General features: G+C 44.7%; 1 protein-coding gene across 2 annotated transcripts in view; it reads right to left on the minus strand.

Moving 5' to 3' along the window:
* Positions 1 to 12,630, minus strand: part of POGLUT2 (protein O-glucosyltransferase 2) — a 98,188-nt gene extending 85,558 nt beyond the window's left edge. Inside the window, exons 1-2 of one of the 2 annotated variants that reach the window (XM_075336686.1) lie at positions 12,327 to 12,630; positions 5,215 to 5,420 (exon numbers count right to left, since the gene is read on the minus strand). In XM_075336686.1, coding sequence (XP_075192801.1) covers positions 5,215 to 5,420; positions 12,327 to 12,499 — 379 coding nt within the window. In that variant the 5' untranslated portion in view covers positions 12,500 to 12,630. The remainder of the gene's footprint in view (positions 1 to 5,214; positions 5,421 to 12,326) is intronic. The other variant, XM_075336685.1, reaches the window with a different exon arrangement.
* Between the last annotated feature and the right edge of the window lie 396 nt (positions 12,631 to 13,026).

Here is a 13,026-nt window from a genome sequence, read left to right on the forward strand (position 1 = left end):
TTAGCATAAGTAATATACAATCGATGTAACTTTTCTCTTCCAGAACCTGTGGTGAGGTCGTACCCATGTGACCAGAAGGGGCGGGGCAGCCAACAGAGCTGATATCAGGAAGCAACATTTTCCTACTGGCTGAGGCACCGCCCCTTCTGGTCACATGGAAAGGGTGATTAAATCATCTACACGCATACATCATGAGGATCAGAGACGCATTATTAGCGGCAAACCTGTGTACTGCCAGGAGTCACACAAAACTAGAAGACTTTTCCAAGGAAGAATGGATGAAAATCCGTTAAACAAGAATTTAAAGTCTCTTGGTTGGCTACAAAAAGCATTTACAAGCTGTGATACTTGCCAAACTGGGTGCTACTAATCATGCAAGGTGCCCAAACTTTTTCATTGGCCCATTTTCTTTTTTGTTATTTTAAAATGTAAAAAGATGAAAATAATTTATTTATTTTTGCCTAAAATACAAAGGAAATGTGTCATGCTTAACTTTATGCCTTTAAGAGATCACTTCATCTACAACAAGATTACAGAATAATGTAGAGCAATAAAACTTACTGATCCTGAAAGGTCTCCTTAAGCCCTTAAAGGGAACCAATCATCAGGATTTCCGTATATAACCTAAAGCCAGTGCTATACTGGCACTATCAGGCTGATTCTCTACAGACCTGTAGTGGTCAGCTCGGATGTTTAGGTTTTGAAATCCAAGAAAGTGAAGTTTGTAAAATGAGCAGCTTCTTGAGTGACAGTTGCACTGGAGCAGATAATATATTCATAGTTATCCCCTCCCCCTGTTATCATTAGCATAAGCATTATAAAAACGACTCACTTTAGGCCACGTCTCACTAAGCGACATCGCTAGCGAGATCGCTGCTGAGTCACGTTTTTTGTGACGCAACAGCGATCTTACTAGCGATGTCGCTGTGTGTGACATCCAGCAACAACCTGGCCCCTGCTGTGAGGTCGCCGGTCGTTGCTGAATGTCCTGGACCATTTTTTGCTCGTTGCTGTGAAGCGCACATCGCTGTGTGTGACAGCAAGAGACAAACGATCTGAATGTGCAGGGAGCAGGGAGCCGGCTTCTGCGGATGCTGGTAACCAAGGTACATATCGGGTAACCAAGCAAAGGCTCTGCTTAGTTACCCGATATTTACCTTGGTTACCAGCGTCCGCAGCTTCTAGAAGCCGGCTCCCTGCTCCCTGCACACATAGCCAAGGTACACATCGGGTAACTATAAGCAAAGCGCTTTGCTTAGTAACCCGATGTGTACTATGGTTACCAAGCACAGTGTCGTTACACGGGTCGCTGGTGGCTGGTGGCTGATCTCTGATCGCTGTGGAGAACTGCCTGATTGACAGCTCATCAGCGACCATGTAGAGACGCTCCAGCGATCCCTGCCAGGTCAGATCGCTGGTGGGATCGCTGGAGCATCGCTAAGTGTGACGGTACCTTTTGTCTAGCAGGACCTGTGGCGAGGTCATACCCATTTTATTTTTAATTATACACTGGAGCTGTGTTTACAATTTTTTTTTTTAAGTTTAGGAAAAGAGGCTGTTAATTGGGGAAGAAAGCTGATTTCTCTGATAAGATATATTACAAAGTTACTCAGGCTGCTTTCACACATCAGTTTTTTTGCATCAGGCACAATCCGGCTCAAAATCCTATGGACCGGATGCGGCGAAAAAAACGCATCCGTTGCATAAGTTTTTCCATGTGGCCCGTCTGTTTTTTGATGGATCCGATTTGATACTGAGCATGCACAGTTCAAAAAACCGCATCCGGCCGCCACATCCGGGCGTCCATAGACTTGCATTGTAAATCACGCCGAATCCGGCGCGATGCGGTTTTTCGACGCAGACAAAAAACGCTGCAAGCAACGTTCCATCCGGCTGCCGCATCAGCTAAATATGCCACATCCGGCAAAAAACGGACGCAACGCAAGGTCATTCGACACAATCCGGCGCTAATGCAAGTCTATGAGGAAAAAACGCATCCAGCGGCAAAAAAAAGTGGACGCGTTTTTTCTGCAAAGCGCCGGATTGTGCCTGATTGCAAAAAACTAATGTGTGAAAGCAGCCTTATATTCATGTGTACTATTGATTTAAAAGGGGTATTCTCATCTCCAAGATCCTATCCCACTATGTAGTATGTGTAACAATAAGAATATTAGCAAATACCTCCAATAAGAAATGTAGTATAGTTCTTCTGATTAGCTATGCCACTTACCTCATGTTCAGGTCATTGCAGGACCGTAAATATTCATGGCTACAACCAAGTATCCATGGCTACAACCATGAGCAACTAACTAACTTTGACTATATGCGTGGTAGTAACCATGGATACCTAAGGTCCTGTGTGGCGCCCCTGACCTGGTCAGGCACCACTGAGTACTGCACCCATCCTGGGACAGTGCTACCAGGTAATTCCAAAGGCCAGAATGAGGTGTGTACACACAGACACATAGCAACCAGTTCTCCCACACCATTAGAGGGGACCCTTGGGTAGCCTCTAAAGAGGTTACTTTCAATTCTCAGCATGGGGTGTAGTGGAGAGACTGGAAGCTAGATGCAGTGGCAGACAGGAAAAGGAGGAGGAGTCAGCCAGTCTGTGAGGAGAGTGTACAGAAGTTGCTGAAGGAAGCAGACGTACAGCCACGCTAGACAGACCCTGCCAGTGTGGTAGCTGTTAGCGGGAGAGTACAGTGAACAGAAAGTCAGCCTGAAAGACACCTGGAGAGAGGCAGTTGAGTACGGGGATTGCTGGAAACTACGTACGCACAGGGAACAGGTCACTAGAGCCAGATATCGATCTACTGATCTGCTCAACCTGCCGGTGAGGGGACTAGAGGTTCCTCACCAAAGATACAGAGCTCGAGCCACAGCAGCAACAGGGGAACCCATAAGGAGATCGGGCCAGAACCCATCTCACCAGGTCCACGCAGATGGCAAACGGGCCAGAAAGGGAAGGAGAGGCAGTAGCAACTTTCCCTGGATGAATCCCATGATACTGCAAGTCAGGGGTTATCCGAAACAAAAGAAGTGCAAGGAAGGCGAGTTAATAGCTACCCTTAGAACGGCCTGCAGGAATTCCTGGTTCCACCTGGTATCATCTCAGCATCGCCTGGGTATCTCACCAACCATCCAAAAGTGAGTAAACATGTTGAAAGACTTTCTGGACTGTGTTTGAATTATTCTGCAACCTGTGGTACTACGCACTTAGGCGGGCTTTACACGTTGCGACATCGCTAGCAATTGCTAGCGATGTCGAGCGCGATAGCACCCGCCCCCGTCGTACATGCGATATCTGGTGCTTGCTGCCGTAGCGAACATTATCGCTACGGCAGCTTCACATGCATATACCTGGTCGGTGACGTTGCTGTGACCGCCGAACAATCCCTCCTTCAAGGGGGAGGTGCGTTTGGCGTCACAGCGACGTCACCGCGACGTCGCTAAGCGGCCGGCCAATAGAAGCGGAGGGGCGGGGATGAGCGGGACATAACATCCCGCCCACCTACTTCCTTCCATTGCTGGTGGACAAAGGGAAGGAGATGTTTGTCGTTCCTGCGGTGTCACACACAGCGATGTGTGGTGCTGCAGGAACGACAAACAACATCATATCTGCAGCAGTAACGACATTATGGAAATGAACGACGTGACACAGATCAGCATTTTTTACGCTTTTGCGCTCGTTCATCGTCGCACCTAGGATTTATACGTTGCGATGTCGCTACCTGTGCCAGATGTGCATCACTAACGGCGTGAACCTGACGATATAACGGTAGCGATGTCGCAACGTGTAAAGCCCGCCTTACACTTGAGCCCCTGGGGCCAGCCTCACTCTCGGGAGGCCATATCATCTAACTGCACATACCATCAGCCCCAGACGCTTGATAAACTGCAGTGGCGGTCACCCCCTGACCGCAACACCGAGAGTGGCATCACGATTCCTATTAAAGTTAACCTGACATACCTGTTGTCAGATTTCCAGCACGTGAAGACCCTGAGGCGACCTGCAGGTGAGGAGCTTCACACCTGCAGTGCCTTTAACAGGAGGTAAGTAACATAGAGAATCAGGAGAACTATACTACATTTCTAATTGGAGATATTTGCTAATATTATTTATTATTTTACCTACTATATATTAGACTATGATCTGGTAGATGGGAATACCCCTTTAAGTCAATTTTGTAAAAGTTAAAGTTACAATAACAAATTAACAAAAGATTAGAGCCCAAGAGTTTTATGGAAGAAAAACAACAAAAACTTCACAAAAACTCACCATAGATAGATGAATAGAAACTATTAAAAAATACAGAATCACAAAAATACCAGGAAATGCAAAAAAACCCCCTGCAAAAAACAGTCTTCAATTTGTTATTTTCGAAGATAACGCCAAACAAACATATTTGTACAGTGTTTTTGAATAAAGAAATGGAGGGAAAAATGCAAGAAAATGAGGTCACTAAAACAAAGACTTCTTTTTTCCAAAATAGCTATGCATGTAAAGGGATCATACACATTGTTTCTTTTTGTGCACAGTTTATGCTGTGTTTTTGTTGGACATTTTGCTGCAAACAATAATCTGGCCAGTTGTTAGCTTTCCCACAGAGACAAAAGCACTTTAGCAAACATGCATTCTGCAAAAAAAAAACCTAAACAGTAGAATAGGGGTGATCTATAATACCCAACACAGCCAATGAACAGCAGTGGCATTGTTCAGGTAAGAAGATCTTTTTTCTTTTCATCTGCGACAAAGCCTCAAAAAGCTTCACATAGAAAATGTTTTTTAGTGAGAGCAAGAGTTCTTAAATGAAATCTGTCAGCAGGATTTTGTTACAAAATCTGAGAGCAGCATAATGTAGGGACAGAGACCCTGATCCCTGCGATATGTCACTTACTGAGCTGCTTAGTGTAGTTTTGATAAAATCACCGTTTTATCACCAGGAGATTATCAATGGAGGATTTAGTAAGCATTCTGACATGTATTCCTCCATATTATAATTCCGTATAACTCCGCCCACACCAACTGGTATATATATGCAGTGAGTTTATCAAAACTGCAGAAAGCAGCACATTAAGTGATACATCGTTGGAATCAGGGTCTCTGCCACTACATAATCTACTTTTCACATGGGTGTTCCAAAAACCTGGTGATAGATGCTCTTGAAAGCTGGTTAGCAGACCCATTTATTATCTCTGAATTAAAAATACCTTCAAGGAAATAAGGAGATTTTGCCACATGTCTGCCATTAACTTGAACCTCAATCTGAAGAGTCCTGTAGCTGGCATACAGTTTGTATCTTACTAGGAAGGAGCCATCTTTTCTGTCAAGCACCTGCACCCCCACTCTAGTATACTGCTCCCCCACTGCCGTGATGTGGACTTGAAAGTGTTCATTTTGAGGAGTAAACGTGAAACTAAAAAGAAAAAGACAACGCCATTAGTAAACATGAAGTATAGTAAACTTGAATATCTGTGTGCAGTCTAGAGTATTTGTACATTATACTTAAAGGGAATCTGTCACCAGGTTTTTCCCTTAAAAGCTGTGGCCATCATCAGTCAGCCCTTATATACAGCATTGTAAAATACTGTATATAAGAGCCCAGGCCGCTCTGTAGAACGTAAAAAACACCTTTATTATACTCCCCTAGGGGGTGGTCTTGTCCAATGGGTGTTGCTGTTCTCTGTCCGGCGCCTCTTCCATCTTGTGCGATCGCCGTTCTCCTGCCCAGCCCCGTGTGTATGATGTGTACTGCGTCATTCACAGAGCGTCCTCTGTTGCGCTCCTGCACATGTTGATGTGCCTGACTGTAGTGCACAGGCGCAAGGAGAGGTCAAAGACTGACTGCATTTAACAGCACTTTGATCTCTCATGTGGGCAGGTCAAAGTGCCGCATGTGCAAGAGCGCAATGGAGGCCCGTGTGTGACTGATGCAGGACGCCTCATACACATGGGGCTGGGCAGGACAACGACAATCGCAAAAGATGGAGGGGGTACCGGACCGAGAGCAGAGACATTCATTGGAAATTACCTCCCCCAAGGTGTATAATAAAGGTGTTTTTTACATTATACAGAGTGGTCTCTTATATACAGTATTCTAGAATGCAGTATATAAGAGCTCACTGGTGGTGCCGCAGCTTATAAGGGAAAAATCTGGTGACAAGTTCCCTTTAAGGTTCAGTGTCCCCATCATGCACTGCAAGGCTGAAATTTATGCCACCAACCAGATGTGCTATGAGGCCACGTGCACATGTTGAGAATTTGGTGAGTTTTTTTACATCAGTATTTGTAAGCCAAAACCAGGAGTAGAACAATCAGAGAAGGAGAGGCTGTGGGTCCCAGCATCGGATGTGAATGCCACAACATGGATTGCATTGCATGCTGCCCATCCAGACAGGCCTGGTCCGGAGACCACTCGTTGAAGGGGGGGTACTGTCACGGGTGTGTCATGGATGACAGTCAGTCCTGTGGTTTCTGGTAACAGAAGGTCACAGGGTTTGGCTGCGCTAAATGCTCCCTGACTTTCTGTTATTCCTACTGTCAGTATTTCAGGTACTAGGTATCTCCTCTGCTGGGTTTTCATCCTTTTCCCTTTAGGACCTATCGGAGCACCTCTTCCCTTCAGCTGCTAATCATCTGTATTTCCCCTTGGCTTTAAATACTCTCATCCCCTGATTTGTGCTGTTGATATTCAGTTCCTTCACAAGCTCTGGATGCAAGCAGACAGATTGCACTCATCTGTAGGATTGTTGCTGTTCTTTGCTGAACTTCTTCTTGAGGCATCTGGAGAGAAGTAGTTCATGTGCTTTCCCCATGAGTGTGTGCTCCCCTGTGTCTTCTTTATTGTTTAAAGGGGTTGACAAAGAGCTCATCCCATATGTTCTCTATCTAGGGCCCAGCATTATGGTCATCCGTGGGTCAGGTATCCGGCTTGGCGCATATGTGACGCCCCTGGACTATCAGGTCGTCACAGGGTACTGCATAAACTGCCCTTCCGTGCAGTATTCCAAGTCCCTCATGGTTCTGGGTCCCTATCTAAATAGTGTTAACTCCAACGGCAAATCAAATCCTAGATACACCTTGCACTACACCCACCAGGCACACCAGTGGACAGCTTTAGTAGAATAGAGTCGCCCACCTGGGGGGTCAGTGAGGGGAGGTGAGGAGCGTAGTCAGTTAGAGAGAGAGTGTGTGTAGAGTCAGGAGAGTGAGAGGAGGTGGCTCCTAGAGAAGCTGTCTAGGTTGCAGACGGTAGTCTGGGCCTAGAGGAGTCGGACCCCCGGTCGCAGGGGATTGTGGCAAGGTGCCTGGACCTGTCAAGGAGGACAGCCGGCAGCCAAGCAATATCACCGCTCCGGGACCAAAGGCACGACAGGGTACATGGACCCTAGGTCGGGGAGTAGCTTCAGGCAACCCAACAATTCACCTGAGAAGAACGGAGCCTTTATGATCTATTCCCACCTGCTCCAGAATCGGGGCATTAGCGCAACGAGGGGGATAGGACTTTCCAATTCAAAACGGTCCAGAAAATCCCAAGCGTGAGCCCTGAGAGCAAGCTCCCACACTTAGCCAAAGTGGGGAGCGGGGCCCGGCAAGTTTCATACTACTGGGCCACCACGTTGAAGTTAAACTTAGTGCCAGGAGGCAGGTCACGGATCACCAGGCAACACTATAGGGGACGGGACCCGGACGAGCTCCCCTCAGCGGCAGCGGCACCAAGAGAGTTGGTTTACCCGGTTGTCACCGTCTGCTTATTGACTGAGTACGAGAGTGACCCCTGCATCCCACGGCACCCCACACCGAGTCCTGGGGCATCTCCCCTACCCGTGGAGGGCTACGGCACCTTGCTGCCCCACTTCATCACCCCGGGTACTCCCAACAGCAGCAGCGGTACTCCACAAATTACCGTACACCACGGGCGTATTCACGAACTAGATATCCATTCCCATTTAAATACCTCCCTTTCATTTGAGTTGCCGCACGACCCCGGGTCCGGAGACCCTCGAGACACAGAGAACCCGGATCCGAGCGGCACACATAGGTGCGGAACCTATCTAGGGTGGTGAGGGACCCCAGCGGTAGGTTTGGTCAGGGGTCACCATCTCCCCCTTCCCTAGATGCAGGGTTTCCCTTTCCTTTTGCTTGATACTAGCCCAGTACCTAGCGTGACAGGGAGAAACTTGAGTATGAGGTGTTTCTTTTCTTTTTCATGGGTCCGGGATGTTTGAATTTATGTAGGAGGCTGTGTGGGGACTTATAAAGTATACAGGAAGCTATGCGGAGGCTCATAAAGTATATAGGAGTCTATATGGGGCTTATGCTGTATTTAGGAAGCTTTGTGGGGCTCAAAATGTTTGTAGGAGGCTATGTGGAGGCTCATACTGTATATACCTCATAGGCTCATACCTATGTATAAATATAGGAGACTATGTGGGCTCATATTGTATATAGGAGACTATGTGGGACTCATAATTTTATAGGATGCTATGTGAGGGCTCCTGATGTATTTATAAGGCTATGTGGAGCCCATAATGTAATAGGAGGCGACATGGAGGCTATGTGGTGGTTTATACTGTATATAAGGGGCTATTTGGGGGCTCATACTGTATACAGAGAGGCTATGTGCATGGATGAAAATGTATATAGGGGCTATGTGGGGGCGAATACTGTATGTAGGGGGGCTGAGTGTGGGCACATACTGTATACAGAAGGTTATGTATAAGGGGCTGTGTGTGGGCTCATGCTGTATATGGGGGAATGTCAGCATACTTAATTCTGCTCAATATTAATACAATCAATATTAATCTAAAATAATTATAATATGCTATTATTATTATTATTATTATTAAGCAGAGTTAATTTCAGCCTATTGGGTCAGCCCGCCATACTAGTCAAGAATTAATCGCCCACCCCTAGTATAGAAGAGATATATAGGTGACATATACAGCTATACAGTGTATAGTATATAGTGTACTGATTTCATATATATATACAGTACAGACCAAAAGTTTGGACACACCTTCTCATTCAAAGAGTTTTCTTTATTTTCATGATTCTGAAAATTGTAGATTCACATTGAAGGCATAGAAACTATGAATTAACACATGTGGAATGAAATACTTAACATAAAAGTGTGAAACAACTGAAAATATGTCTTATATTCTAGGTTCTTCAAAGTAGCCACCTTTTGCTTTGATTACTGCTTTGCACACTCTTGGCATTCTCTTGATGAGCTTCAAGAGGTAGTCACCGGAAATGGTTTTCACTTCACAGGTGTGCCCTGTCAGGTTTAATAAGTGGGATTTCTTGCCTTATAAATGGGGTTGGGATCATCAGTTGTGTTGTGCAGAAGTCTGGTGGATACACAGCTGATAGTCCTACTGAATAGACTGTTAGAATTTGTATTATGGCAAGAAAAAAGCAGCTAAGTAAAGAAGAACGAGTGGCCATCATTATGTTAAGATATGAAGGTCAGTCAGTCCGAAAAATTGGGAAAACTTTGAAAGTGTCCCAAAGTGAAGTGGCAAAAACCATCAAACGCTACAAAGAAACTGGCTCACATGAGGACCGCCCCAGGAAAGGAAGACCAAGAGTCACCTCTGCTGTGGAGGATAGGTTTATCCGAGTCACCAGCCTCAGAAATCGCAGGTTAACAGCAGCTCAGATTAGAGACCAGGTCAATGCCACACAGAGTTCTAGCAGCAGACACATCTCTAGAACAACTGTTAAGAGGAGATTTTGTGCAGCAGGCCTTCATGGTAAAATAGCTGCTAGGAAACCACTAAGGACAGACAACAAGCAGAAAAGGCTTGTTTGGGCTAAAGAACACAAGGAATGGACATTAGACCAGTGGAAATCTGTGCTTTGGTCTGATGAGTCCAAATTTGACATCTTTGGATCCAACCACCATGTCTTTGTGCGACGCAGAAAAGGTGAACGGATGGACTCTACATGCCTGGTTCCCACCGTGAAGCATAGAGGAGGAGGTGTGATGGTGTGGGGGTGCTTTGCTGGTGACACTGTTGGGGATTTATTCAAAACTGAAGGCATACTGAACCAGCATGGCTACCACAGCATCTTGCAGCAGCATGCTATTCCATCCGGTTTGCATTTAGTTGGACCATCATTTATTTTTCAACAGGACAATGACCCCAAACACACCTCCAGGCTGTGTAAGGGCTATTTGACTAAGAAGGAGAGTGATGGGGTGCTACGCCAGATGACCTGGCCTCCACAGTCACCAGACCTGAACCCAATCGAGATGGTTTGGGGTGAGCTGGACCACAGAGTGAAGGCAAAAGGGCCAACAAGTGCTAAGCATCTCTGGGAACTCCTTCAAGACTGTTGGAAGACCATTTCCGGTGTCTACCTCTTAAAGCTCATCAAGAGAATGCCAAGAGTGCTCAAAGCAGTAATCAAAGCAAAAGGTGGCTACTTTGAAGAATCTAGAATATAAAACATATGTTCAGTTGTTTTACACTTTTTTGTTAAGTATTTCATTCCACATGTGTTAATTCATAGTTTTGAGGTCTTCAATGTGAACCTACAATTTTCAGTTATGAAAATAAAGAAAACTCTTTGAATGAGGTGTGTCCAAACTTTTGGTCTGTACTGTAATATATATATATATATAAAATCAGTACACTATATAGACTGTATATTGGTGATATAAACAGCTATGTGGTATACATTGTACCTATAGGTGACATATACAGTATAATGTTGTAATATATGGGCTGTATATAGGTGGTATATATAACGTTGTAATATATGGGCTGTATATAGGTGACATATATAGCAGTACAATGTAATATATGGGCTGTATATAGGTGACATAGCAAAGAAAAGTAAGTGGGACTCAGCACCAATGCGAATAGATAAAAATCTTCATGCTTTATTTGAAAAAAAGTTAAAATTAATAAAGGGTCACAGATCTTTCCAAAAACGCCATTTTATTAATTTTAACTTTTTTTCAAATAAAGCATGAAGATTTTTATCTATTCGCATTGGTGCTGAGTCCCACTTACTTTTCTTTGCTACCTTCCTGGAACACGGACCTGCCTGTACGAGGGACTACGTGCATTCACTGCAGACTGGAGGACACTATTTGGGTGAGCTGAATACCTCTCTTTTTCCTTCCATATAGGTGACATATACAGTATAATGTTGTAATATATGGGCTGTATATAGGTGACATATATAACGTTGTAATATATGGTCTTTATATAGATATATAGCAGTATAATGTAATATATGGGATGTATATAGGTGACATATACAGTATAATGTTGCAATATATGGGCTGTATATAGGTGAGATATATAGCAGTATAATGTAATATATGGGCTGTATATAGGTGACATATACAGTATAATGTTGCAATATATGGGCTGTCTATAGGTGAGATATATAGCAGTATAATGTAATATATGGGATGTATATAGGTGGCATATACAGTATAATGTTGCAATATATGGGCTGTATATAGGTGAGATATATAGCAGTATAATGTAATATATGGGATGTATATAGGTGACATATACAGTATAATGTTGCAATATATGGGCTGTATATAGGTGAGATATATAGCAGTATAATGTAATATATGGGATGTATATAGGTGGCATATACAGTATAATGTTGCAATATATGGGCTGTATATAGGTGACAAATATAGCAGTATAATGTAATATATGGGCTGCATATAGGTGACAAATAACGTTGTAATATATGGGCTGTATATAGGTGACATATATAACGTTGTAATATATGGGCTGTATATAGGTGACATATACATTATAATGTAATATATGGGCTGTATATAGGTGACATATATAACGTTGTAATATATGGGCTATATATAGGTGACATATATAGCAATATAATGTAATATATGGGCTGTATATAGGTGACATATATAGCAGTATGATGTAATATATGGGCTATATATAGGTGACATATATAGCAGTATAATGTAATATATGGGCTGTATATAGGTGACATATATAGCAGTATAATGTAATATATGGGCTGTATATAGGTGACATATACAGCTGTATGATAATGAGGGGTGTGTCATACACAGCTGTTCTGTATACTTTTCCCTATATGTGGTGTATACAGCTGTGTAGTGTAGTCACTTAGGGCAGGGCTGTCAGACTTATGCACGGTTTAGCTCCCTGCCCCTCATTTCTCCGCTTATATAACATCACACAGGAGGCGGAGCCTGTTATATACTGCAGTAGTCGCTAATGGAATTAGTAAGCTATTTGGTTGCCATGGACACCGCCTTGCTCACTTTCCGGCATAGTTGTGTACTTACTTGTTTCCTTGTGTGTCTGCTGCCTGGATGTAGAAATACCGTGCAGGGAGCGCCGGCTCCGCCCGCAGCCCCGGACCCCATACTGTGCTGAGCTCCGCACTCACAGCCGGGGGGCTCTCGGTGCAGCGCAGGGGGGCTGCTATAGCGGCTACTACCAGGAGCTGCCAGAACATGGGCACCCTCAGTGCAGCCGGGACTCTAGAGAGCGGGAGCTCCAGATGTGCGCAGAGGATATGGGCGGGGCAGCGGAGACCGGCGGCGGCTGTGGGCTGCTGCGGGGCACCTGACTGCACAGAGCCCCGGACAGCGGCGCCCCGGAGTGGGCACAGTCCGGGGAGGGGGATCAGCTGTGCACTGCTGCTCCCGCGGGGGGACTCTATCGCAGACGGGCAGCTTCCCGGGAGCCGGTGCCTCAGAAAGTTTTTTAACCCCTTCACCCCCAGGCGATTTTTTTTTTATTTGTTTTTTGTTTCCTTTTTTTCCTCCCAAGAGCCATAACTTTTTTTTTGTTTTTTTTTTTAGAAATACGGCCATATGAGGGCTTGATTTTTCCGGGATTAGTTGTACTTTTGAATGACTCCATTCATTCTGCCCCAATTGTACTGGAAAGGGGTAAAAAATAATTCCAAGTGCAATTTCTCAATTGTTTATTTTTTTTTTCTGTACCATGTTCATTACACGGTAATCTGCCCTGCATCCC

The sequence above is a fragment of the Anomaloglossus baeobatrachus genome, chromosome 2 (genome assembly GCF_048569485.1).
Source record: "Anomaloglossus baeobatrachus isolate aAnoBae1 chromosome 2, aAnoBae1.hap1, whole genome shotgun sequence".
In the NCBI taxonomy this organism is placed as follows: domain Eukaryota; kingdom Metazoa; phylum Chordata; class Amphibia; order Anura; family Aromobatidae; genus Anomaloglossus; species Anomaloglossus baeobatrachus.